Source organism: Hemiscyllium ocellatum, chromosome 31 (assembly GCF_020745735.1).
Source record: "Hemiscyllium ocellatum isolate sHemOce1 chromosome 31, sHemOce1.pat.X.cur, whole genome shotgun sequence".
NCBI classification, from domain to species: domain Eukaryota; kingdom Metazoa; phylum Chordata; class Chondrichthyes; order Orectolobiformes; family Hemiscylliidae; genus Hemiscyllium; species Hemiscyllium ocellatum.
In genome coordinates this window covers 22,877,838-22,905,345 of record NC_083431.1, presented here as the reverse complement: position 1 = coordinate 22,905,345, position 27,508 = coordinate 22,877,838, and the positions used below count along the sequence as shown (strand labels likewise).

The following is a 27,508-nucleotide window of genomic DNA, read 5'->3' as shown; positions in this document are numbered from 1 at the left end:
CTCCTTCTGGTAGGAATGCATTGCTAATGGTTAAAGTGAATTGTTCCAGTTTCTGGCATGCATGTTAGTTCTGCTATTTTAATTCTAGATTGATACAAGTTACAAATACAGATTGTTTAAGATCATGTTTTCAATGCTTACAGTTGTTAAAATGCTCCAGCACTATAACACAATACTTTCCATTGGCAAATTGGCACAGACCTTTCCAACAATGCTAAGTTCTAGTCGCTGTGCAGTTTTGTTTAAAGAATTTTATTCTGTAAAGCTGTGGTCCTTCAACAAGGTCAGACATTATAAAGAAATTAAACTGCACAATGCACTTTTCAATCACAAACAGCACAGGAAACATGGCGCCCTCCCCTCTAAAGACTTGATACTGTGTCCACGTCTGATAGTTACAATGGAGTGGTGGTGACTTGATGCAAGACTCAACAAATGAATGGAGCTCATTAAAGTTCTGCTCAAATCTACTCCCAGTATGAGATTTGCTGAGGTCAATGACACGGAGTGAAGACTATACTTGCATAGTGGTGGTGGAAAGAAGCCATAGGCAGGGAGTGGGAGGTGAAGGAAAGTGAGCAGACGACATCAGAAGGGATGCCATGGTGGTTTTATGCAACTAGCATTGACAATTTCTTGTCAAGCAGACTGAAGGTGCATCAGTTTGGTGTGTCAAACTAGATAAGACTGAGAATAATGAGAAAAAGCAAACAATTTCATCCAAGGCATACAACAAATTTATCCAATGAGTAGCGGAGTCCTCTAGCACGTACTAAATTAGCAAATCTCAGTTGGAAGACAGCACAGCAATGGTTCAGATAAAATCAGGAATCCCTCTCCGAACTACCATCCAATAATTGTAACAGAAGTACACATGGACAAATTGGACCTCATATTATTACATTTAGCTATGATCATTTGGCTATTTGGTTTTGAAGCGCACACTCACAATAAAGTCCACTCATTTCAATGTGAGAACACAACTGGCATGTATCTCACCATATCCCATCAAGAAATCAAAACCTTCAGAAAAAAAGCAGAGAAAACTGGGAAGGAAGAAAGGACGTAGTCTCCATGGAAAACCAAAAATTTTCAAAAATACAATTAGAGTCCCATATGTTAACCACAGTTAAACAACATAAGGAAAACACGGAGAACAAAATCAGCACATAACAATACTTTCTTCAATTAACTGTGAAAATAAGCAAACCAAATAAATTCTGAAATTGAAATTCACTTTAATCATTGGTTATAAAACAAACTCAAATCAAGTAGTAGCAACCCTTAAATTCAAGGCCGTGCCTTTGGAATTGTATTGCTGAAAGCATCACAAGACTTTAATTAATGTGCTACCTGCTCTCCCATTTTTATGCTTGTTCAACTTCTTCAGGAGATTTTTCAAATTAGGAGAAAGATCATATTAAGTGAAATAGACCATCAAAAATTACATTAAAATGCAGTAAAATAGAAAAATGACTTTGAATGTACATTAACATAGTAGAGTGTTGCTCAGAATTATAGCACACAAAATAACTCATGATTTGATACCTATTTGAGAAGCACACTTTTCAAAATTTAAATGAACTAAAATATACTAAGGATTTAAGACTTTTCTAAACTGATTCGCCTCACAGCACCAGAGACCCAGCCTCGTGTGACAATGTGGCATTTGCACATTCTCCCAGTGTCTGCATGTTTTTCTCTGGGAGCTCCTTTTTCCTCCCACAGTCCAAGGATGTGCAGGTTAGGTGGATTGGCCTAGCTAAATTGTCCACAGTGTTCCCACAGTATTCAGGAATATGCAAGCTATTAGCCATGGGAAATGCACGGTTACAGGGGCAGGGTAGTGGGTTGGGTCTGGACGGCATGCTCTTTGGAGGATCAGTGTGGACTCATTGGGCCAAATGGCCTGCTTCTATACATAGGGATTCTCCTTTCACCTACCATCCCTCACTTAATAACTCACAGATCCAGAGCATACTCTTTGTTCATCAGTGGCTTGGAAAAAAACCTTTGCTGTAAATCAGTTATAAATTCATTTTCATAATCCCAACCCACTAAAGTTCTGGCTAACAATTCCTCATAATTTTCATTGCATTTGTTGACCTGATCAACTAATCTCTTAGCTGCCATCTGCAAAATTCTCATCTGCTGCAAAAATCTTAATTTTCCCACAACTCAGCTATTCCCTTTGATATGGGCATCAGATTTACTCCTTTATGTTTAAGGGGTGCAGATCTGAATGTATCTCTCAAACAAATGGCTTAACAATCCACCAGCAGAACACACTGGATTACACCTCAGTGTTTAGGCCTCATTTGCCTGTGTTAAAATTTCCACTACTCAAGGATCATCCTGGAACACTCTTTACTAACTGTCTCCTTAAATCTGCATCTCCTTGCTCAACATGGATTTCTGTGTCACCAACGTTGTCACTGCTACTTTTCCCCAGTTAACCTACACAAATCCACTCTCTGATCCTCATCTTGTTACAGTTTTTTCCTGCCATCTCTGTTTAAGTTGTATCTGACCACATCTCATCCTTGTGATCCACCTCCCGGTCTTCTGATCCACCTACTCGCCATGCTTGCTGATATTAGCAATAGCCTCCTATGCATCAAAACCGTCAATCCTACAACTCCCTGAAAAATGTCTTTCATCTTAGCAAATACTCCCCATCCTTAAATTTTCTTAATCATCCAAAGTCATTGAAAGAGCTGTTCATTTCCAAATCTGCACCCATCTTCCCTGAAACTCGCAGTATGAATTTCTCCTGCCAATTTTCTGCTACAGCATTAAAATGGCGTGAACTGAAAGCAGAAATTAAATTTTCTGTAACTGTAACTCTGGCGCACTATTCCTCTTTGTTTTGATACGTAGGTTGCTATTGTTAATACCAATGAGCATGGTTATTAGGTGGGAATGGGGTCAAGACAACAGGTCGGGATCACAAGGATGAGATGTGGTCAGATACAGCTTAAAAGCAGTCTTCTCCTATTCTCCTTTGCTCGGAAAAGCACGGTCATGTAGACTCAAACCATTAATTTTGTTTCTCGCTTCATAAATGTTGCTCGACCTGCTGAGTTTCACTCCTTGAGCATCTCTCCATCATTGTCCAGTCAGAAGGAGTACTTTTGTTTTGTTCTACTCTTAACAATGAGATTTCAACCCAAGTACCTCCAGCAAAGGCATCTCTTCCATCTCATGAACAATCCATGCTCTCAGTACCCCGAAGAGTAAGCCCTAGCCCTTCGCTTTCCTCATCTACATGCTTTTACTTGGTTAGGAATTCAGACACAAATCATCTTTCACATGAATGCAGCCAACACCCTGCATCTCCACCTACCATACGTGACTTCTCCGCTATTTCTATACTAACATACTGTTTGCTTGGTATCCTGACTTGTGCAAATGAAAACCTTCTCCAATTAAACACCAATAACTGTGCACTTTACAATTGGTTCCACCCTCCTCATTCTCTGTCCAAGGTTAAACCACAATGTTTGTAATCTCAGGATCCAAGTTGATCCTGCACGGAGTTTCCATCCTCATATCCTCGCCAGCATAATGAACTTCTACTTCCAACTCTATAACATAAAACTGAACATTGCCTCAGCCCATCTGCTGCTGAAACCCTCATCGGGTCTCTCATCACCCCGAGCTCAACGCTCTCCTGCTGTTTCCTCCTACAACCACCCTCCTCCAAGTGTAAACATCAGCTCATCAGAAACTCAGCTGTATCCTGCCCTGTTTCAAAACTTCCTTATTCATCACCCCTTCTCTTGCTGACTTGCTCCCAATTCAACTGATATTTAACTTCTCTTTAAAATCGCATCATGGCCTGTGACCCTCCTTCTTTCTTCCACCCCAGTGTTGCTTAGATTTTGCAGTTTCTCTGACTCTGACCTCCACTGCAACATTCCTCACAAAGTCCCAGGATCACACATTTGAATTCAGTCTGTCAGTCCTCCACTTCTCTTCACTCACTTGCTTTAAGCACCTTCTTTTTGACCAGACATATTATCACCATTATCAATATCTTACTGCTAGGTTAGGCATTAATTGTAATTCTAACATTGGCATAAAAAGTTTTGAGGGATTTTTAACAGTGCTAAATGAATGCTTTCATAAGTTCACCCACCTTCGTGACCAAGTCCGAGTGCCGAATAATCGCTCGTACAAAGAATCGATAGTCAGTCACCTCAATACCAGCCTCCACCTTGGCGGCACCCAAATACAAGTGCATTTTGTGATTGGCACACGGCATTGCAGTAAGATCAAAATTACGCATCCGATTTAGCTCCAGCTGGAAAGCCAGCGCGGGTTCCAGATGTCGGTAAATCCGGTCTTCCTGAAACTGCAAAAAAAAATGTGCAACTAACAGAATCAGTAAGACTGAACCAATAAAATATGTTAATATAAGTACATTGAAAGGAAGGGAAAGCAAGAGGGGGAAGTAGGCACAGGACAGTCAAGTGTGAAGGATGAATTCAGGGGAAGAGGGATAAGTGGCTACATGAGAGATAGCGGGACAAAGGGGGAGGGGGGAAAGAGAGAGAGAGAGAAAGAACGGGATCGAAGGAAAGTGAGCAAGGGTGAGGGAAAGAGAACTTGGAAAAGAGGAGGATGAGGACAAGAAAGATAGCCAAGAGAGATGGAGGGAGAGAATGAGGAGGAGGAATACATGAGAATGGGAGGGCAAATGAGACAGGGAGAGTGGAAGGATAAGAAAGTGAGGCAAAGGTGGACACTGCTGAAGAAGATGGGAGTGGAGGAGGCAGCTGAAACAGAGATGGAGGGCAAAAAGAGTAAGATGAAAAGAGAGAGGTAAAGGAAGAATGAGAGAGGTGGAGGATGAAAAAGATCGAGACAGAGGGTGAAAGAGAGAGAGATTGGGAGATGAAAGCATGATGGGATGAAAAAGGGTGCATGCACAGATCTTCGCATCCAGTTACTAAATTACGATTGGTGCTTTTTTTTTAAAAAAGATTTAAGTATGTGATGTCAATTTATACGAATCATATTGTTGAGACAGGATAAAGCAAAAAACACAGAACTATTTAGATGGCTGTGGAATTATGGTTGAGGCCACAATACTGAACATATTTACAGGTTGTTTTGTAACTTGGATTTCAGGACAGCAGTGTCGATGAACTCGATCACTGAATTTGCATTAAAGAAAGCAGTGCCTTCAATCAGAAGGTAGACTGTCCTCTCATCAATGTAAACTCGAGGACAGGCACATGGATACCACTCTTCTGAAATCAAATTGCACAAGAAGCAAATGCAGATTTTGCTCAAGACAGCCACGTTTTTGATTCTAGAATAATGACAGATTAGGTAAGACCCCTTTTCATTCAAGCTCCTTGAAAATCTGCTCTCCACATCCCGTTAATTTTAAAACAATTTGTTACAAATTTTGAGTCCTTCACTTCTGTTTCTTAATGATTGAAGGTTTTGATGAATTTTGAATTAAAAGCAAATGACAGTGCACAAGCCCTCATCTTCACCAGTGTGTCACCGGTTCTGTTTTGTCTTTATTCTCCTGCCTCTTGCATTACCCCCTCGCAATTCCAATCTAATTTTGGATTTGACAAAAGGTGTTAAACCAAAGCAATTACACCAACTATAGGTAAATTAAGAAATTTCAGTAGATTTTTATCTATATCATTGAGACATATCATACTTCCTGGGCATATTTTTGATAAGCAAGAGGCTGAAACGTGATCAAGGCTAGGTAGGAATATAAAATAATCAGATTAGTCATAAACTTATTGAATGGTGGAGTTGGCTCAAGGGCTGGGTTGCCTACTCCTGCTCTGAATTAACTTGTTGCTTGAAACATTGGAATATAGGAAGCAGGAGTGGGAGTAGGCAATTCAGCCCTTTGAGCCCACTCCACCATTTAACATGGTCATGTGCATCGAAAACAAAAATATTGAATATGGAGAAAAAATCAGATCAATTAGAAACTCTGCCCAATATTTCCTCTGTTTAAATGAAAGAATGAAACATCAGACAACTGTAACTAATTTCCCTTCAGACTCCCTGGCTTCTTCCCCAAAAATGGCCTCAATGATTATTCATTCTCAGGCTGCAAAGATAAAAATTTACCTGAAAGTCCCACTAAACATTGCTGCAAACGATGCATCATTCCAAAAACTCTCAAACATTTTAAACTGAATGAGTTGGCATATTATCCGTTAAATATTTTCAATTTCCAGCTAATATAGAATTTTCCAAAACCTCAACCAATTTGATCAAAAAATAATCTGCCAGCCATATGTAAGTCAGCTTACAAAGCTGAAGACCTAAATTAATATACTGCATCCTCAGGATAATCTGCTTTAAAGAAAATCTTCTCATTCTGCTACCAAAAACATTTGTCATTAATACTACATTAAAACTAACAACATGAACTGGGTGGATAAGTTTACACCCTGTACTTTATTTACAATGCAGGGTTAAACTCAGAAGCTTTAACACAAAGACTCAATTGCCCTTATGCACTCCACTGTGCCACTTGATGGATCTTGTTGTATGCTAGGACTTTACATCTCATCAACTCAAATCTGGACTAAGACAGTGCTCTGAGGAGCACATTATTCTTACACTATATTTTCTAACCTAATAAACAAACTCATGCTAGTATTCAATTCATAAATATGTTACAAATAACATCCATTGTTTGAGAAGAGGTTATCTCATCTCCTTTTCTCTACACCATGGTATTAATGTCACAAAACTATTACAATCTCAACATCACAACACAACCTACAATCCAAACTGCAACATCCAATATTCTTGCTGGTTGCAGAATAAGATTCCAGTCACTGATCTCACCTGGTCCTTTGGTTTCTCTAAGAGAAATCTGTTGTTCATTCCATCTCACTCCACTACATTTTAGCAACTTTTTGAATTACCTCACCATATGTGTAATTTTAACACAAGTTAGATCATAAAATTTAAAACTACCAGTGTTACCTGGAAATAAAAACAGGGGCCAGCTTTATCAGTATTAGAATTGGTTCTCTTCAGGTTTTGAGGGGTAGGGAAGACACTTAGTGATAGGTTTTGAAAACATTATGTGGTTTGATGAACCCAGGAGAGGCTAAAGGCTGCTGACTACTTGATTTCAGATTAATGCCCTTGTTGATTTACACTTTACAAATGGAAATTTGCAAATTTCAGCCATATCTTCAGGAACTGTGAAGGTGAGGGTTAAAGAACATTAACATTCTACAAGTTAAATTTCTGGTTAAGGTACGCTAAAGCTGCTTTCCTATATATGCAGGAACTCCCACTAGAGACAGAAGAAAAAGGAGAAAGGATGGACTTACACATTTCAGATCAATTACTTTTTGCTAGAAAGGACTGACTGATGACAAATCAATGGCCTGAAATGTTACCTATTTCTCTCAGGTATTTCCAACATGCTGTGTCTTTATTCCCCATTTCCCATCTAATACTATAATGGTATTAAAAGTACTTAGCTGGGTGTGGAGTTCTTTGGCATTTCCAACACTAATAAAAGGTGCTGTGTTAATATGAGGTCTTACTCCTTCCATTTCTTTTGCAGGATAAATTCAAATCATTAAAACTGGTTCCCAACAGGAGTCTAGCAATGCTCGAAGTGAGATAACATTAGATTAGATTCCCTACAGTGCGTAAATAGGCCCTTCGGCCTATCAAGAGAGATAGCCAAGAAAGATGGAGGGAGTCCACACCGACCCTCCAAAGAGCAACCCACCCAGACCCATTCTCCTACACTTACCCCTGACTAATGCACCTAACACTACTGGCAATTTAGCATGGTCAATCCACCTAACCTGCACATCTTTGGACTGTGGGAGGAAACCCGATCACCCGGAGGAAACCCACGTAGACACAAAGAGAATGTGCAAACTCCACAGTTGCCCGAGTCAGGAATTGAACCCGTGTCACTGGTGCTGTGAGGCAGCAGTGCTAACCACTGAGCCACCGTGCCATATCTTTTTTGAAAAAACTTCCAAATAATTCAGTTGATATTTTTTATAATAGGCCACTCCCGTATTTTTAACTAATTCTGACCTCATCTAACATGAAATTTCCTATTGTTAAAAGGATATTGTTCACAATAGAGACTTGCAAACAAAACTGACATCAAATAAATGTGTGTTTTATGATAGTCTAGAAGCGTAGTGGAAGCAGATGTAACAATAACTTTCAGGGAGAGTTTAATAAATACTTGAAAATGAAATATTTATAGGACTAATGGATTAATTGTATAGTTCTGTTGAGGATCCAGTACAGGGACAATGGTCCAAGTGGCCTCCCTTTCTATTTTTAAGAGTCTTTTTATGATACATAGCTCAATTTTGTTGTATACCTTACCTTGTCTCTTGAGCGGAAAGTGAAGAACTTTGGAAACTCTCTCTGTGTAAAAGAAAGAAGAAAAAAATGCACATTTAAAATACAAAGTTAAGTGTCTGTGACCAACATATAGACATACAAAAGTTCAGGAAAGAAAAGAGACATTAAATGCCCAAGAAAACCACAATAAATCAAATTTAGCATGCATAAAATGCCAGTGATCAAGCCACTGATAGTATTTCTGGAAAAAGAAAAATTGCTCCTGGAGCCATAAAAAGAAATTCATTAACATAGTTTTGCTTCTTCCAGAACAATAAAAAAAGCAGCTTTTAAAGGTTTATTTCTCCCTTCAGACCTAGCATTATTGCTTTGCAAATGCAACCTGCCTGACGCAATTGTTGGGATAATGGTTGTGAGATATTTAATGACTGTACTGCCAATTTCCAGAAAAATATCATATAAAGGAACTACTCAGTAAAAGCTGAAATCAAATGCTACCTAATGTTTGCTTTGGGGAAAGGCTTTTTCTATTTACCCACCTCCCCTCCCCACCCCCAAGTCGATACCAGTTAGATCGAATTGAACCTGAATATCCAGCAGTGCCTATGGAGGTCATTAGCCCCTGCTGTGGCAAAGCAGTCAGCCATTACATAGACAATCATAATAATGTGCTTAATTTAACTGCTCAAGACACCCTGGAAGTCGAGAAATTTGAAAACGAGCAAAAAAATAAATAATTTTAACTTGCTATTACATTGATAATCAGGTTAAATGGCCGATAAGAAGAGAGATTACATAATTATTGGACCAACTCTGCACCCCCTGTCCACTTCCCTGTGGTGCTTATTACAGAGACAGTAAATAAAATTAGTAAGCATGGTAGTGTGGAATCTGTGGATTGTTTTATTTGATAATGAAACATGTGGATTAAAAGAGAAAGAAACTGCATTTGCATTTTACATTCTTGCAGAGACTGCACTCAAAATTACTCTAATGGACAGAAGAGAGGTTCTCAAGCTGAAATGAACTTCATGACACGTCAACATTAGGAATACTTGCATTCTACCCATTGCGCCATTTGTACCTTGCCCTTACTGGATCATCCATTCTGGTTAGGTCCCTCCTCCATGCAATTAAAATGAAACATAGCACATAAAATAATTGAAAATGCACAAAACCACACTAGGAATGAACACATGTAATGTTCAAGTGAAAGTCTTGCATCACAACATGGAATCAAATTGAATTCCATAATTAAAGTAGTATAGAGAAATTTCACAAGACAACATTACACAGTGCAAATAGGGCCAATAGGCTTTGGACGTACAAACTTGCTGCTATTTTTATGTTTGCAAATCAACCAGTTAACATCCAAAAAGGGTCAGAAAATTTCTTTGCCAATTCAATGATTTAAGTTTTATGTGGGCATTAAAAGAAGCCAAGAGACCCCAATTCTCAGGATTGATGAATTGTAGGAAAATAATTCAATTTAAAGTTGGAACAAAAATCTTTCTTCGTAGGTAATCCCTTGATATTAAGGATGACTTCCTTTCACTCCAGTGGCGTGGCTTCTGAAGTAGTTAAATAATCCAAAGCTGAATCAACATTCTCTGTCGCAGGTGGGTTAGGTGGGGTTTGAAAATGCAGGAGATACTTGGGTTTTGGCATGCTTCTTCTATTATCTGTACTTGACCTCCATCTGAGCCTGTTGCAAATGTTCAAAGCAGGTAGTATCTTTGCAGATGTTTCTTCTCCAGTTTGGTGGTATTGGGTATGAGTCTGTGGGGATATTGCATTTTCTCACAGAAGCTTTATGGACATTTCTGAACCATTTTCTTTATCCTCCTGATAACCATGGCAAGGCTCAAAAGTAGGGAGCTTGGTTTGGACGTCTTGTGACCAGACATAGGGACAATATTGCTCACCCAACACAGTAGATTCTAACCAGTACCTCAACACTAGGGACATTGGCCTGAGAGAAGGACATTAACAATGGAGTGAAAACCCTGCCAGAGACATTACTGGTGAAATTTCAGAAATCAATTGAGGTGTCTGCCATACATATCCACCTCTCCAATGCACACATGGGACAGTAACACTATTGCCCTATACACCATAAACTTTCACTGAGATTTGAGGTCTTTGTCATCCAACGCTGCGCCTCACAAGTCCATACATGACGCTGACACATTTGAGGCAACGTTGAATTTAGGTGTTGATGTCTGTGCTTACTGAAAGAGACCTCCGCCTCACAAAGGCCTTTGCCTCAGTCAACTAAGGGGGATATGGACTCATCTCCTCCTAATTAAGGACAATAAGTTAATGTGCTAGGAACATGGGCTTGCCTCCCAAGATGACACATTCTTTATTCACTTGTGGGACATGGGCATCGTTGGTCGGCCAGCATTTATTGCCTGTCTTCGTTGCCCTTCAGAAGGTAGTGTTGAGCTGCCTCTTTGAACCACTACAGTCCATGTCCAGATGGTGGAATATGAATTCAATAAATAGGTGAAATAAAAAGCTAGGCTAATTGGGACCACGCAACCACTGCCAAAAACCCATCTGCATCACTAATGTCCTAAATGTGACTTCAGACCCACAACAAAGTATCTGACTCTTTCAATTACTCTCTGGGCCATTAGGGTTGTGCAATGGATTCTGGCCCAACTAGCAAGGCCCACATCCTGTGAACAATTAGAAAAAAATGCAGTTTGCCCATAGAAATTCATCATAATGCACAGCATGTGAACAAGTGCCTTCACCAATGGGTACCCACAGATGCAATGCGTGTTTAAAGTGGAGTCCAGTGAGGTTGTGTCATTGCACCAATGTTCTTTTTCAATTTCCTTGCTGTAAAATTCCACCCCATTTCGAAGAAGCCTCCCGCTGGAGTGGATATAAACCCCTGGATGAGCAGGAACCTGTTTGACATTCTCTGTCTCCAGAACACAGTGCAATCTGTCGTTCAGATGCATATTCAGATGGCACTGCGTGCATGTAAACTCTAATCAATGCATTCATGGGGGATATGAAAAAATAGCCCTCAGACTAAACATCCAGAAGATAACATCTGCTTTAGGCATACTACTACAACACAATTCAGCCAATCAAGATCCAGGGCAAGCCACAGAGTAATGTGGATCAACTCCCAAAACAAAAAGATCTCTATGAACATATGCAATAGTTCAAACAAGTCAGAAATTTTAATAATCTTTCCAAGACACCTTGGTAAATGTATATCTGGTAGTTCTTATCTTTAGCGGATAGTTATTTCTATAATTTGGACAGCGATCTACAGTGCAGGAATGTTTTCTGTCTTCAGTTGAACAACATATCTATGTGCCAACTTAAGGTTTGGAGAAAATGAATAAGTTGCAGAGCTTACCAATACTTTAAGCTAAATAGACGATTCATATGTTTCACATGATTAGAATCCACTAACAATAGCCAAGCTGTATACGTATGCAATGTGACTCAATTCTACTCTTGCAAATATTTCAGCAAACTGGTGCCTACAGAAGTATCTATTCATATAGTACATATATAATGTGAAGTAAAAATTTTAACTAAAAGATTGCAAAGTGTAAATGTGAAATCTATCCATTTGTGTGCTGATATATACCTATCAGCAGGTGTTTCTGAACGTTTATGGGTTAAGGTCCAAATTACAAGTTGATCTAGATAGATATTGCATTTCAATAGTGAAAGAGTGCTGCATGGTCAGATCTGTTGCCTTTCAGGTTAAACAGAAGCCTTGACTGCCCTATTGTGGATGTCAAAGACCTCTTGACACTATTTCAAGAAAGGCACTGACATCCTGGTAAGTGTCTTGAGCAATATTTATCCTTCAAAATCAACATCATGATCAAATTATTGTTTGTGGCAACATGGCACGCACAAACTATGCGCTATGCTTACGCAATAACAGTAGTAACTAAACATCAAAAGTTCTTCACTCACTAAAATGCTTTGGGACACTACTAAAATGCCAACATCTTTTGTTCTTTCTTATTATATACCATACAAAGGAACATAAAGATGGTTGCTTCATTCACATAACACCTTGTTCACAGAATGGTAGATTGAGTTCATACTGTCAAATAAGAGATTCCAAACAAAAATGCACTCACAGAGGAGACAAAAATCAGAGTGCAAGTTCTGGCACCCATTCAGAGAGAGATAAGCCGATCAGGACATTTGCTCAATTTATCGAGCAAGTTGAACTGCAATTATGTGTAATGGACTGAACTATGAATGAAGCCAGGACAACATAATTAATTTATCAAATTACAGTAAAATCATTCATGGATCAGCTATTTACAAATACAATACTCTGAAAATTTACTCCTCCAGGACTCTAAGCCATTAGGCATTTAGACCAGTTTCTGAGAAGGCGCAGGTATAATTGGACAACTTTTGTTAAATTTGAGATTATTCGGTCCTAAGGTCCAACACTTCACAGTTGTAGCAGCTGATGAGCAGAGTGACAGGACACAAAAGCATAATCGAAAGCTAGATATATTTTCATCCATTGGTTAATGTTGCCAAGGAATAGTTTCAAGTATAAAGCAGTTTCTACTCAAACTCAGGCCGGTTTCCTTTGTTAACAAAAGGGAATATACTTAAGGAAACATTTCTTAATTCTTGACTACTTACATGGAATCTCCGATCCACCTCATAATTACACTGTTTCCGGAAATCCTTTAGGGTAAAGTGAAAAGAAGAAAGTAGACAAGATCTGGCTGTTAATAGGAGGATTAAAATGCAATTATCAAACAATTAAACATTACATCTGCCCTGCCTCATAATTTTCACATTTTAAAGAGACTTACATTTTCACAGCACTTCTTAAACATCATCATTCAGATCAAGGACAGCCTTTTCACTCATTTTCATTGACTGTTGTTTTATTGAAAAACCCATGATGTCAGGAGACCTGGACAGGTTTGTTTGTCGCACCAAATGACTTCTTACCATTCAGCTTAACAATTCTTTACTGCAAGAACTTTATATGCAAAGCTGTGACATTTGAGAGTTAAATCATACAACACAGGACCTGTGAAAAATGGTCAAGGTGCCACATTACAACAAATCATATGGTTTATAGATGACTAGCAGGTAAGAATTGTGTGTGTTAGATCAGTAATAACAAGCAGCATTAATTTTTAATCCTTTCATGAAATGTGGATGCTGTTGGGTAGACCACATGTTGATATCCGCAATTTCCCTTGGAAAAAGTGAACATAAAGTATTTCTTGAAACAATGTGGATAAGTCCACAATGCTGCTGGAAAGGGAGTTTCAGGACTTTGATCTTCCAACAAAGTTTTAGCCTTCCAACAAATCAGTGAAGATGGTGAGTGGGTGGAAGAGTGAAGCTGAGGCAGATCAGCCATAATCACCTTGAAAAGACAGAAGACTCAACTTTGGTCATTTTCTAAGTGATTTGTGTATTTTTGGGAAAAAGATGGGAATAGTTTGATTACAGTGAAGAAACAGTACCTTCTGTGCTACAAGGAAGGTCAGACGACGGATACCATGGTCGAACAGAATTGATCTCTGAAGAGAAAAATACCAAATCATAACATTTCTCAAATCAACCTTAAAGAATATGCATCATACACAAGATATTCACATTTCTGGCAAGATAGCACTTGATGTCATTCTAAATTATAGCTGAAAAATGTGTTGCTGGAAAAGCGCAGCAGGTCAGGCAGCATCCAAGGAGCAGGGGAATCGAGGTTTCGGGCATAAGCCCTTCTTCAGGAATGAGGAGGGTGTGCCAAGCAGGCTAAGACAAAAAGGTAGGGAGGAGGGACTTGGGGGAGGGGCGTTGGGAATGCAATAGATGGAAGGAGGTGAGGGAGAGGGTGATAGGCTGGAGAGGGGGTGTGGGCGGGAAGAAGATTGCAGGTCAAGAAAGCGGTGCTGAGTCCAAGGGTTGGGATTGAGATAAGGTGGGGGGAGGGGAAGTGAGGAAGCTGGAGAAATCCACATTCATCCCTTGTGGTTGGAGGGGTCCTAGGCGGAAGATGAGGCGCTCTTCCTCCAGGGGTCGTGTTGCCATGGTCTGGCGATAGAGGAGACCAAGGACCTGCAGGTCCTTGACGGAGTGGGAGGGGGAGTTAAAGTGTTCAGTCACGGGGCGATTGGGTTGGTTGGTGCAGGTGTCCCAGAGGTGTTCTCTGAAACGTCCCGCAAGTAGGCGGCCTGTCTCCCCAATGTAGAGGTGGCCACATCAGGTGCAGTGGATGCAGTAAATGATGTGTGTGGAGGTGCAGGTGAATTTGTGACGGATGTGGAAGGATCCCTTGGGGTCTTGGAGGGAAGTGAGGGGGGAGGCGTGGGCGCAAGTTTTGCATTTCTTGAAGTTGCAGGGCAAGGTGCTGGGAGTGGAAGTTGGGTTGGTGGGGGGGGGGGGGGGGGGGGGGGGGGTTGGACCTGACGAGGGAATTGCAGAGGGAGTGGTCTTTCTGGAACGCTGATAGGGAAAGAGAGGGAAATATATCCTTGGTGGTGGGGTCTGTTTGGAGGTGGCGGAAATGACAAAGGATGATACGATATATCTGGAGGTTGGTAGGGTGGTAGGTATACAGACCAATAATCTACATGTCTAATCAATGCTGTTTTAATATATTTACGTTGGGCATATGTGGGTCTGGTTACCACAACTGCATGACTTCCATGAGAAATGTTGGTATTTGAAATGAAAAGTGATAGCAACTTGGATTTAAAAAGCATCTTTACAACAATAAAGATTTCACAGGAACATTATTTTACTTTGATTTATAGAGTCACTAAAGTGGAAATTGTATTGGATGACTAATTAAAAAAATAAATCAGCTCTAATGAAGGGCAAGCTAAGACTTAGCTAGGATATTCTCCCCAGTTGAATAGTTTAGCTTCACCTGCTCTCTCAATTCACACCTGAAAACTGGACAGCTGAACAGGAGGGCTACCAGTCCCTTGAAGGTGTATGACAGCAAGGATTATTTTTTCAAGATAGAATACATAGGTTCAATGTCCAAATGGACAGCTGGTATTGATACACAATTTATTACCAGGGTTTCACTGGCAAAACAGCCAATTCTGGGACTGTGCTGCAGAATACCCTGTAACTTCACCATTAACGTTTGCATTTCACTCCTGACTTCAGTCTTGCTGACTTCCACTGATAGCTTATCTTTCCAATCTACCTCTTTGCATTCCATTTTTGCAGTCTCCCCCAATTTGTTTTGTGTGTCAGCTGTCATCGACCACATTTCAGCATTTGGCCTTTAATACATGTGCCTTCTTAATCTTCTAATTTTTCTGCACTTCTCCCTGTCTTTAAATACCATCTCAATGTTTCCCACTTTTGGAGGCGGCGATGACCTAGTGGTACTATCACTGGACTGTTAATTCAGAGATCCAGGTAATGTTCTGCAGACCCTAGTTTGAATCCTGCCATGGCAGTTAGTAGATGTTGAAATCAATAAAACAAAAAGACTGGAATTAAGAGTCTAATGATGGTCATGAATCTATTGTCTATTGTTGGAAAACCCCAATCTGGTTCACTATTGCCCTTGAGTGAAAACTTAATTAGATTAGATTCTCAACAGTATGGAAACAGGCCCTTTGGCCCAACAAGTCCACACTGACCCTCTGAAGAGTAACCCACTCAGACTCATTCCCCTTTCCTATATTTACCCCTTACTTGGCAATTTAGCATGGCCAATTCACCTGACCTGCACTTCTTTGGACCATGGGAGGAAACCGTAGCATCCAGAGGAAACCCACACAGACAGTTGCTAGAGGCGGGAATCGAACCCAAAATCTGCCATCCTTACCTGTTCTGGTCTAAATGTGACTCCAGACTCTCGGCAAAGTGGTTGACTCTTAACTGCTTGCTGGACAATTAGGGATGGGTATTAAATGCTGCCTACATAGTGGTGCCCTCTTCCCATGAATGAATAAAAAAAACACACCCTTGCTCATCTCTCCAACTCTTCTCCCAACTTGGATTCAATGTTTCATTCCAAAGGCACCATATAAATATAAATTTAAAGACAAATATTTTTAATTTATTCTTGGGACATATGTATATTGGCAAGCATGACATTTATGACCTATCCCAGTTGAGATGATGGGATGAATGACAATTTTGAACTGCCACAGGATTGATACTGTTAAATGGGCTTGCTAAGGTACATCAGAAGACAGTTAAGAGCAGCTGACTTTGGCATGAGATTTAGGGTCATGCAGGTCAAACATCACATGGGTACCAGTTTCTCTTGCTAAACAGTGTCAATGAAACAATTAGCTTGCCATAACTGTCTGACACCTCCTCGTCACTGCTGAAAATAGTTTGTCATCTTCAGGTTTTGTTTAACTAAATTAATTTGAATTCTCAAACCAAATTATTTGAATCTGAACTCCATGGACCACAAGTCCCAGCCTTTGGATTATTATCAGATGAGCAACATGACCACAGCACTACATGTAACCAATATATTGAAACCTTTTGTAACATCGAGTAAGTTTTCTATTAATAATAAAGTGATTAATTGGGGTTTTGCTCTAGAACATTGGCTCTATTTTTCAACTAGGCTTTTTTAAAATATTTATTTCTTGGACCCTGACAGGTCATAAATCTTGAAGGAAGTTTACTGTTCATGTAACATAAATGACCTAATCATGCAAAATGTCATTGAAACACTGAAATTCAGTTTGTCAAAAGAAAATATTCTTGACCATATCAGACTAGAGACTCTATGTAGGACAATGACCAGGTGGAAATGCTCATCTTAAAACTCACAAATGTCTTGCCTAAATACATCTTTCTCAAAATATTGCATGATAATCACAGCAATTCTGGTTACAAAAGAATGTTTAGTTTATGGAGAAGGGAAAGCAGCTAAACAAGCCCCTTCCTTTAATTTGCAGTCAGCTCCTCAGATATAATTTTAAATCTTGACCTTAAGTTCTAATATTTGAAATCTGCTGCTATTCCACGCTCCTTAATACTCTTTGACTAACAGAAGGCAAGTGATTTGATACAACCTCCTGCAATACCTTGAGCTCAGAAACTATTGAAAATATAAATAAGTAGACAAGGTGTCAAATTCTCATCTGCCATGCTTGCACCTCTATGCCTTATTGTGCTTGGACAACATCATGGAAGCTTAAATCTAAATTGTTATCATTTAACCTCACAATGCATTACAACAACATAATCTTCCAATACTCTTACATGACAAATTTATTCTTTCCCCTTGGAAGGTGGATGAGTAAGGTTTAATGGGCCTTGCCTATCCTCTGCCATAAGACGGCTATTCTTCATCATGCGTGTCAAGACAGTGAGTATTGGCAATCTGTTCAAGCATAGACTCTCAATCTTCTCACTGATACGTAAATTTGCAGAGGGTTCTTGTGGCACAGTGGTAATGCCCCTACCTCTAGATCATGAGGCTTAGGTTCATTTCCCACCTGCTACAGACATATGGCATTGCACCTCTAAACTGGGTGATTACAAGATATCTGCCTAAGCCTGCATGCAGTCTCAGCAGCAAGGAGGTAGCAATGGGTGCAAGCCTGTTTTCTTTCTATTTATAGACCAGAGAACTGTTGAAGCAAAGATCAACCGAATGCAGAGAGAAGCGGTCAAGTTTAGGATTTCTGCACTTCATTTCAAGTTTACATTGGACCAAGTATTACAAACCAAACTATGAGGGACTGGTCAGTACATTGTAAAGCTACTATCAAATAGATGCTGGTCAAAACTAATCACTTACTTTCTCTGCAGGCAATTTTTGAGTCATGGGCAAGTACTTATTTCACAGCATAATCATAAAATGGACTGTTATACATACTCACCATGGAGTGCATGAACTCTCCAAACATCATCACCAGGGCATCATCATCAGTGTCATTGTCAATCTTAATAGCCACATTGAGAATATGAATAGGCTCATCTCTAGTATTCTGCAAGTTAAAACAAAACAACAATGGGGTATAAGGGCAGGATGAAAGAGGAAGTGATTACATGTACTCAAGGTTTAAACAATGTAATGATTAAGTATGGAAATATACAGGTCAGGAATTTTCTCAGAGCTGCTGCAATTTCACCAGAAGTGACATGGAAACCCCATCTTTACCTATATATAAAATGGTCACAGGTAGGTCTATTTGTTTTCTAAGATACAGTCATGTAAATAGTCGAAAAGTGTTACATTCAGAATTAAATCTCCTGGCCCTGAATCCATTACTGTCACCTTCAGTACAAGTACCATTCTCTATTCAGAGATCTGAGTTGCCTTCTAGTCAAGAGGTTATTTTCCAGACTTATTTCAGGCATCTAAAATCCTGAGCCTAATTCATCAAAACTCATGTAAAAATCTGAAAGAATGAATTCTCAAAACAGGCATATATATCCCAGTGTAATATCCCAAAATGTTACAAAAGTCAGGAAAACAAGAGGCTTGTCTAGAGTGAAGCATGGAAACAAAACTGTTAAAAATATACAGTTTATGTAGCATTTAGTCCATTAGATTTATAAAATGGCCCGAAGTATCAAGACACTTGATAAAATGTAGAAAAAAAGCCGGATTCTTGACACTAGTCACATGAACAGCGATGGGATTTTATCTGCTTGAAGATCTTCCACATACCTAGTGCAGCCAGGAAAAGCTTTCAATTTATTTCAACTGCAAGTAATCAGGCTTTAAGTGTTACTGCTGATGACTAAGGAGTCTGCTTTGTGAACGAGGATTTTCAAGCGGTCCCATTTCCACTACCATAAAAATAATTTTCCTCTTGAGACTGATTTTTATTGCCCCCTCACACAATTGGAACACAGTCTCCAAGATTGCACATTTGCTGGTGTTTTCCCAACTCTCCAACCCCAAACTCCAGTTTACCACCCTTCTAACTCGAAACTTGTCATCAGTTGAAACTTCAGTGTAAAGAGTTCCTCCCTCTAAATAAAAACTGGGCAAAGGGGAAGGAGGGAAACATCATTATGGTGATAGGAATGGGAAATGGATTGCCCTCTGGACTTAGCATCAGCTGCAAGAACGATCAGGTCAAGCATACAGCAGGCTTTCGACAGCTGCAAAAATCTACCATTCATCAAGGTGAGTTCTTTTGGATACAGTTTCAGTACAAAGTTCTGTATTTCAGGTTTGATCCTGCAAACTGCAGGAAGTGTTTTCATTTGTATAAAATGAAGTTATACTAGACTGGAGTCTGAACTCATGTTGTATTCAGTAATCTGAGTTTACCCTGATCACTGCACCATCTTTTAAAGCTGTAAGCTTGAGCTATGACAAAGGGGATTCAGAGCTTGGTACCTAAATATCTGATGCACCAGCTGCCTTTATTCTTTTGCTTGTACTACTTACTTTGTTGTCATCTTCATCATACAGTGAGGCATGTCCTGACTCAGGAAAGGTGGGACTTGGAGGAGGCGAGTCAGAAAAGCAACTTGTCACATCTTGAAAGTTTCTGTAAATAAAACGTAGATAGAACTGTTCACATATTCCAGAATTTAAAATTCTACCAAAAACGAGCTGGTACTTGCAAGTGTTTAAATATAGGAATGGTCAGTTCACAAGCTGCTGTTCCTCTCCTGCTTATTCACCTGTGTGCATTATAAATGAAGCTTACACTAATCAGTTTAAATTACATCACAAACTATGAATACAAGGCCCGAACAAGTTCATTGAAAACTATCAACCTTTCTTAGCTTTTAAATGCTTCATAGTCATTCTTTTTGTGTGGTCATGGACAGTCAATTCCCACGATCAAAAATATTCTCTGCTATAGTCTATACTTAGCTAAAATTGGTGAGAAAACAGATAATGCAGCAAATTAATTACTTGTCTTTGATCTCAGATTTGGTCTCAAACATGACCAAACTAATGAGGTGGAAATGCTATTCGCTCTGTTGATGCAAGTGTCTTACAAACTTAGATGTGAACTTAGTTCCTAGAAAGCACTGTATTAATCTACACCATATACAGATTGAAAGAACAAGAGATTGTAGCTGAGATTCACAGAAAAAAAAATAATGAAAAAATACTCAATAGTAAGCAATGCAAATGTTGATTGATTCCTGTATCAATTGTTTAAATGAACTTTATAGTTTCGTTTCCCAATAAGTTAATTAGAATCCTAAACCAAAAAACCAAGGAACTCCGGATGCTGGAAATTAGAAACAGAAACAGAACTGGCTGGAAAACTCAGATCTGACAGCATCTGTAGAGAGAAAGCAAAAGTTAACATTTTGGATATAATGACCCTTCTTCATAACTGATTGCAGCTATGAAAAGGGTAAAAAATGAGGTCTGCAGATGCTGGAGATCACAGCTGAAAATGTGTTGCTGGTTAAAGCACAGCAGGTTAGGCAGCATCCAAGGAACGTTTCGGGTATAAGCCCTTCATCAGCTATGAAAAGATTGGTATATATGCTGTACTCGAAACATTAACTCTTGCTTTCTCTCCACATATCCTGTCAGACCTATTGAGTTTTTCCAGCAATTTCTGTTTTTGTTTATGTTGATAATAATTTAAATCATGTTCTGTTTCCAGAGATAGAAAAGTCAAGAGGCTTAAAGTTTAAAAATAAAAGGTACAGGGAATCTTACCTCACAAAGTCCTCAAAGGTGCGGAATGCGACCATTGCCCCCATACGCTGGCATGGAGGAGTAAAAGCAGCATCAAGCAGCACATCACTTACACTAGCAACATGAAACATCCCATAATGGTTCAAGTTGGATGAGAAAGACATCCTGAATTGGAGCATAAGGATGAGCAATTAGGATTGGGAGGAGCAATTCAGTGCAGTATTATAGAAAAAAAAGTCTACAGTCCCATGTTTGAGCTGAAGCACATTGTGCAAAATTAGTAACAAGTGTGTAAATGTATCCATATGCAGTTCCAAGTTCACTATTCAATCCCAAACTGACATGGGTCATTTCATTTGATTCATCAGCACGTTTCTTATTCATAATTACAGAGTATCAATCCTTCCATCTTTCCAGCAGCCTTCAGTGATATTTAAATGATTAACAAGTGAGAATTCTAAACCACAAAAAATATTTGTTTAATACAAGTTCTTCACAGGCCCTCCAGTTTAATGCTTTCTTATTTCCATGCTAACTTTTATTTGGCATCTTTCCTACTCTGCACTATTTCCAGTACACGAGTACTGGATTTTCAATGGGTTACCCAGATGATGGTCGTACTTGACAAATCACATCCCAGAGTGAAACCTGGCTTAGGAGATCATAACTTTTAGTTTTGAAAACAGTGGTCAATCATTGAACATAGTCACAAGAGGCTACCAGTGTACTTTTATTAAAAGAACATACAATTACCATAAAAAATGCAGAAAAGATATCAAATAGAAAAAATATAAATTCAACCATTTTTCCCACGAATACCCTTTGCCACTGAAGTATCACTCCTATCTTCAACTCTTCAATTTCTTAACTAACTGATAAGGCTGTAATTATTAAGTTTTGCTAACTTTCAACAGATTCACCACATGATTCTCCCAACTCCCAATCCCTCCTGCCAACATGCAGACACAAGCGGATTCATTAACTATTCTCACTGAATTATAAGCTGCCTGCTTCTGGCCTCTTTCCTTTTGTCGTAAAATCTCAATCTAGTAAACACTTGAGCAGTAATCTCACCAAGACGTTTATCTAGCCATTTAGCTCAAGTCACTTGATTTTGTGGAAATGCTGTTTGACCACTGCTAAATAAAAACATTTCTGACTCTTAAAATAAATCACTTTTATGGAACTGAAATCCAAGAATTCATTAACTTACACTTTGGAAGACCAAGTTTCCAAATAACAACAACATATTATAAATTTTAATTACGTGTGATATTCTATATCACTGCTCCAGCTTCCAATAATATACCATTCCACGCTTTGGTCAGGTGAGCAGAGTCTCTTAACTCAGGCAGAGATCTACCTCACTGTTTATAGTAAAGCAGAAGTTAAATCGATGACTGATAAAATTATGTTGTAGAATTTCTTTTACTGTAAACAGTAAAGCACAAGAAGCACCTATTTTCAAATAAGCCAAAGTACTTTGCTTTTAAATGCAGAGAGGAAAATCCATTTATTATCCTTCAGCACCACTGCAATGATACAATAGATTTGGCTGTATTATCTTGATGCGTTTCACGATCATTGCCCTAATTTTCACAATAAATGGCTGAACGGATACATTTTAGGCTTAACTGCTCAGTCAACGGATTACAGGCAAACAAAAAAGATGGGTCCAATGGTGGAAAGTTGCCCCATAGGTTCAGTAGCAGTTGGAAATTGATAAAAAACTTTCCCATTCCACCCGTTTCCAACATGCATCTTGGGACTCATAGGACAAAAGATGAACAACTGAAGGCAGATAACCTCTAATATTCAACTGAAACACCAAGTGACAGATGGATCCCTCTGTTTAACTTATCAGTCAGAGAACAGAGTCCATAAAAAAAACTCAAAATCTGCTACACAAAATGTGCTGCTGCTTCAAGTGCATGATAGGGACACATCTTTGTGCATCTAATTCTGGTCTCTGAATTCATTTTATCCTTTTTTGTTTATCATGTCTTCAGTTGACTACGCCTTAAAGCTCAGGAATACACCCCTGTTGCCTTGTTACCTTCCTTCCCGCTTTGAAGATGTTGTTTAAAACCTGTCTCCATGATCAATTACACTTCTATCACCTTATATGGCTCAGTGTCAAATTTCACTTTATGACACTCTTGTGCTGGTCCCTGGATAGTTTTAATGAGGTATTGTATAAATATACTTCTTTGTTTGAAAAATGAACCATACTTTAACAAAAAAGTACAAGAATAGCCAGACATGGTGACCATGTTACATCATAATTTCGGATAGTAATTGAGAAGAACTTTAACACAACAAATATCAGATGATATATCAGAGAAAAGCTGATTTTGAGGGATTGAGAAAAGTGCTTTTCAAAATCAAGTGGACAACAATATTGGCATACAACCATATAGAACTACAATCTAAAACATTTCAAACAGTCAACAGAGCCCAGAAAAAATGTGACCTGCTAAAAATCAAGAACAAAGTAAACATTAATGAGACATCATGGATGTGTAAAGGAATAAAGAAAAATGCTAAGGAAAGGAACATACATAGAATACATGGCAGCAGAAGCAAAACAAGGAAGAATGCCAAGAAAATTGGGAAAGACATGTTTATAAGCAACTAGCAAGGTAAAAAGGTGCTGTGAATTTAAAACAATTAAAATAAAAACAAAAATAGCAAAGTACTCCACGTACATATAAATCAGACAAGTTAGGATAGGAACAGGGCCACTAAGGGTTGTCAAAATAAAATCACATTTGATTATGAAACCCCAGAAATATTTAATAATTATTTTGAATTTACCATAAATGGACATGGCATCAGAAAATTAGTCTAGAAATTATATAACCAAATTTAAAATAAAACCAAGAAATATTAATTATACTAACCAAATTCAAAGATGAGAAAAACAGAGATTGCATTTATGCATTTGGAAAAATCTAGGGAGTGTTGGAGAAGTATTATTATACTTAATAATACACAAGAGAAAGATGCAACACCAGTGCACCACAAATAGCTAATATTATGCCATTACTTAGAAAACGAGAGAGAAAAATAAAGGATAATGTAGTAGATGGACTACATTTACATTTCCAAAAGTCCTTCAATAAAGCTATTACATAAAACAGTAATGAGTAACAAGTAAGGTCAGAGAATGCAGTGTTGGGGCAAGCAGCAGCATAGATACCTAATTGACTGAAAGACAGAAGACAGAGAATAGAAGTACCAAGTGTAACTTTACAGAGGGGCTAAAGGAGGGAATGGAGGTACAAGAAGAATGAGTGCTGGGACCAACATGCTTGCAATTTATTTTAATGACCTAGAATTTGGAACTAAAAGTATATTTCTAAAATTTACACGCAACACCAAAATTGGGAAGGGTGGTCAACACGGGGGATGTTATAAGACAGCATTAATAACTGTGAAAAAATGGTCATATCTGTATTGAAATTCATTTGCTACTTATAAAGTGCTGAGATATTATATATTGGTAAGAAAAATAAGGAGGTTGCATTTTACTTAGAAAATAAAATCTGAATGGGACAATGGAGAATTGAAACCTAGGAATGTAAACTAAAAGATTATTGATGCAGTCAAACATGGCCATAACAAAAGCAAATCAAGAACTAAAATTTAGTTATACAGGGATGTTATTAAAAAACAGAGAAGCTTTAAGTTAACTTGTATTGAATCTTTCTTTAATTTTTTTTATTAAAATAGATTTTACAACAAATACAAAAAGTATTTAATCTTTATTAGGCAAAACTGAGTATTATCAGCAATCCTGATCATGACAGTAAGGACACAGAGGCACTGGAAGGGATGCAAAAATATTCACATGGATAATCATTTTAAGCACGTAAAATTAAAGTAGTGGCAATAGCGCACTTGGAGAACTTACCTGGTTGACAGAAAGGAAACAAAAAATAGAAATAAATAGGTCTTTTTCCAATTGGTGGCTAGTGCCTATTGGGTTGGCACAGGTATTGATGCATGGACAATACGCACTAATGATTTAGATGAGGGAACTTGATTTAATATCTCCTAGTTTGTGTCATCTGGAAAGCTGGGAGGAGGGTGAACTATGAGGATGGTGCAGAGATGCTTCAGTATGATTTGGACAAGTTGAGTCAGTGGGTAAATGCATGGGAGATGAAGTATAATGTGAATAAATGTAAAGCTATACACTTTGGTAGCAAAAACAGGAAGGTGGATCATCCGAATGGCAATAGATTGAGAAAGCGGGAGATGCAATGAAACCCGAGTGCCCCGTACACCAGTGACTGAAAGTAAGCACGTAGATACAAATGGTATTTCGGCCTTCACAGCAAAAGGATTCAAGTGTAGGAGCAGGGATACTTTGCTACAATTGTAAAGGGCTTTTGTGACAACATAAATTGTAAAGGGCCTTCGTGACAACACATCTGGGAGTAGTGTGTACAGTTTTGGTCTCATCTGAGGAAGGACATTCTGTATGAAGGAAGTGCAAAAAGGTTTTACCAGACTGATTCCTGGGGAGTAGGACTGTTACAAGAAGAGACAGCGACTCAGTCAAGGACCACTTACACTGGAGTTTCGAAAAATAAGGGAGGATCTGATGGAAACCTATGAATTTTATCAGGAGAGAGAGGGTATATTTAAGAAGGATGTTGTCAATGACTGGTGAGTCCAGAACTAGGGATCACAGTCTAATGATTCAGGGTCATCCATTTAGGACTGAGATTAGGAGAAATCTTTTTACCCAGAATGCGATTAACCTGTGGAATTCTAAGCCACAGAAAGTGGTTGAGGCCAAAACGTTAAATGTTTTCAAGAAGACGTTTGATATATTTCTTAGGGATCAAATGATATGGGAAGAAAGTGAAACAGGGCATTGAGTTGGCTGATCGACCACATTCAACTTGAAAGGCAGAGTAGACTCGAAGGGCCAAATGACCCACTCCTGTCTCTATGTACATCAGCAAAGTTATCTTCATCAGGAAATATTGAAGACATTACCTCATTTGAGGTTTTTAAATTAAAGATTTTTTTTAGAATAGAAACAGGTTGGGAAAGTGTATTTCTACATGTAAACAACAAGAGCAGGCATCACCAATATGGAATCTCCAAGAAATCCAATGAAAGTATTCAGAAGAAATTAATGACAGACTGTGGAGAGAATGTATAATTTACTACCACTGGGATGGCTAAAGAGAACAACATAGACTTATTGGGAAGCTATAAGCTAATGAAGAAGAGGGTGTAGACAGTTATCTGCTGATACTATTAGATAAAAAGTTTAGGAGAAGGATTAAGTGAAAAAGGAACACCAGCATGGACACTTTGAGCTAAATTGCCTGTTGCTTTGTGCTGAAATTCCATATCACTCCAACTTCAATGAATTCAATTGTATTTTTTAAACAATTTGCAAAATTAGAAAGTAAATTATTGTACAGTACCTGTTTAGGGTGGGGATGTTCCCTCTGAAATTAAACAATCACTGACAGGTTAGTGAAAGATAAAGAAAGAATTATAATTATTGATCAAAATGGATTACAAGTTCACATTAAAAATCAGCATATTGGGAGGTAGGATTGAAAATTCATTTTTTTCTAAATGCTGTACATTAACCAGACAGGCCAAGCAATATTATAAACACACATGGACACATGCATACACGCATTAATTCAGTATCTCAAAATATCCAGGGCTTATCACTTATTACCAATTCCTTACTGACCTCAAGGAGATGGCAGTGAGTCATGATCATCATCTATTAAAAGTACTTTCTTATTGTTTTGTTTAATTATTAGAATGGGTTACTCAATACACTGTCATGTAAGAAAAAGAAGTAAGTGTTATTATACACCTTTAATTGGACCTTTATTCCAAGGCACAACAACTCTGGTTGAACTAGTTAGCTGTGACTGTAAACCTGTGAATGATCCTGAAGGACCAGATTAGATTAGATTCCCTACAGTGTGGAAACAGGCCCTTCGGCCCAACAAGTCCACACTGACCATCCAAAGAGTAACCCACCCAGAATCATTTCCCTACATTTACCCCTGACTAATACACCTAACACTACGGACAATTTAACATGGCCAATTCACCTAACCTGTGCATTTTTTGGATTGGGGGAGGAAAGCAGAGCACCCGGAGGAAATCCACACAGACACGGGGAAAATGTGCAAAGACCACACAGACGGTTGTCAGAAGCTGGAATCGAAGCTGGGTTCCTGGCGCTGTGAGGCAGCAATGCTAACCACTGAGCAACCGCGCCGACCAAGGTGAAGAGGCAGAAAATTGCCCAGGGGGTTCCATTATGGGTAACCATCTGCTGATATGGCACAATAGCTTTGAAAGTCCAGGAGCTGTGTCATCTTATTTCAATAAATTTAACAGTGACCTCGTATGCAATTAGCCAGGGCTCAAATTCCCAAGGCTTCCCATCATTCAACACTGTCAGGTTTGGATTTAAGGGTGTAGTCACTACAGGTAACAGAAAAAAGCAGGGTGATCTCTGCCATTGGAAGTATGAACTATTTAAAAACAAAA

At 38.7% G+C, this 27,508-nt stretch overlaps 1 protein-coding gene across 1 annotated transcript in view; it reads right to left on the bottom strand.

Annotated features, from left to right (window-relative positions):
• The window catches only part of acaca (acetyl-CoA carboxylase alpha), a 266,712-nt gene that overhangs the window by 135,521 nt on the left and 103,683 nt on the right, over positions 1 to 27,508 (bottom strand). The window contains exons 29-36 of the mRNA XM_060847834.1: positions 26,410 to 26,433; positions 20,978 to 21,121; positions 19,733 to 19,835; positions 18,207 to 18,314; positions 13,854 to 13,910; positions 13,009 to 13,053; positions 8,374 to 8,415; positions 4,142 to 4,357 (exon numbers count right to left, since the gene is read on the bottom strand). Coding sequence (XP_060703817.1) covers positions 4,142 to 4,357; positions 8,374 to 8,415; positions 13,009 to 13,053; positions 13,854 to 13,910; positions 18,207 to 18,314; positions 19,733 to 19,835; positions 20,978 to 21,121; positions 26,410 to 26,433 — 739 coding nt within the window. The remainder of the gene's footprint in view (positions 1 to 4,141; positions 4,358 to 8,373; positions 8,416 to 13,008; positions 13,054 to 13,853; positions 13,911 to 18,206; positions 18,315 to 19,732; positions 19,836 to 20,977; positions 21,122 to 26,409; positions 26,434 to 27,508) is intronic.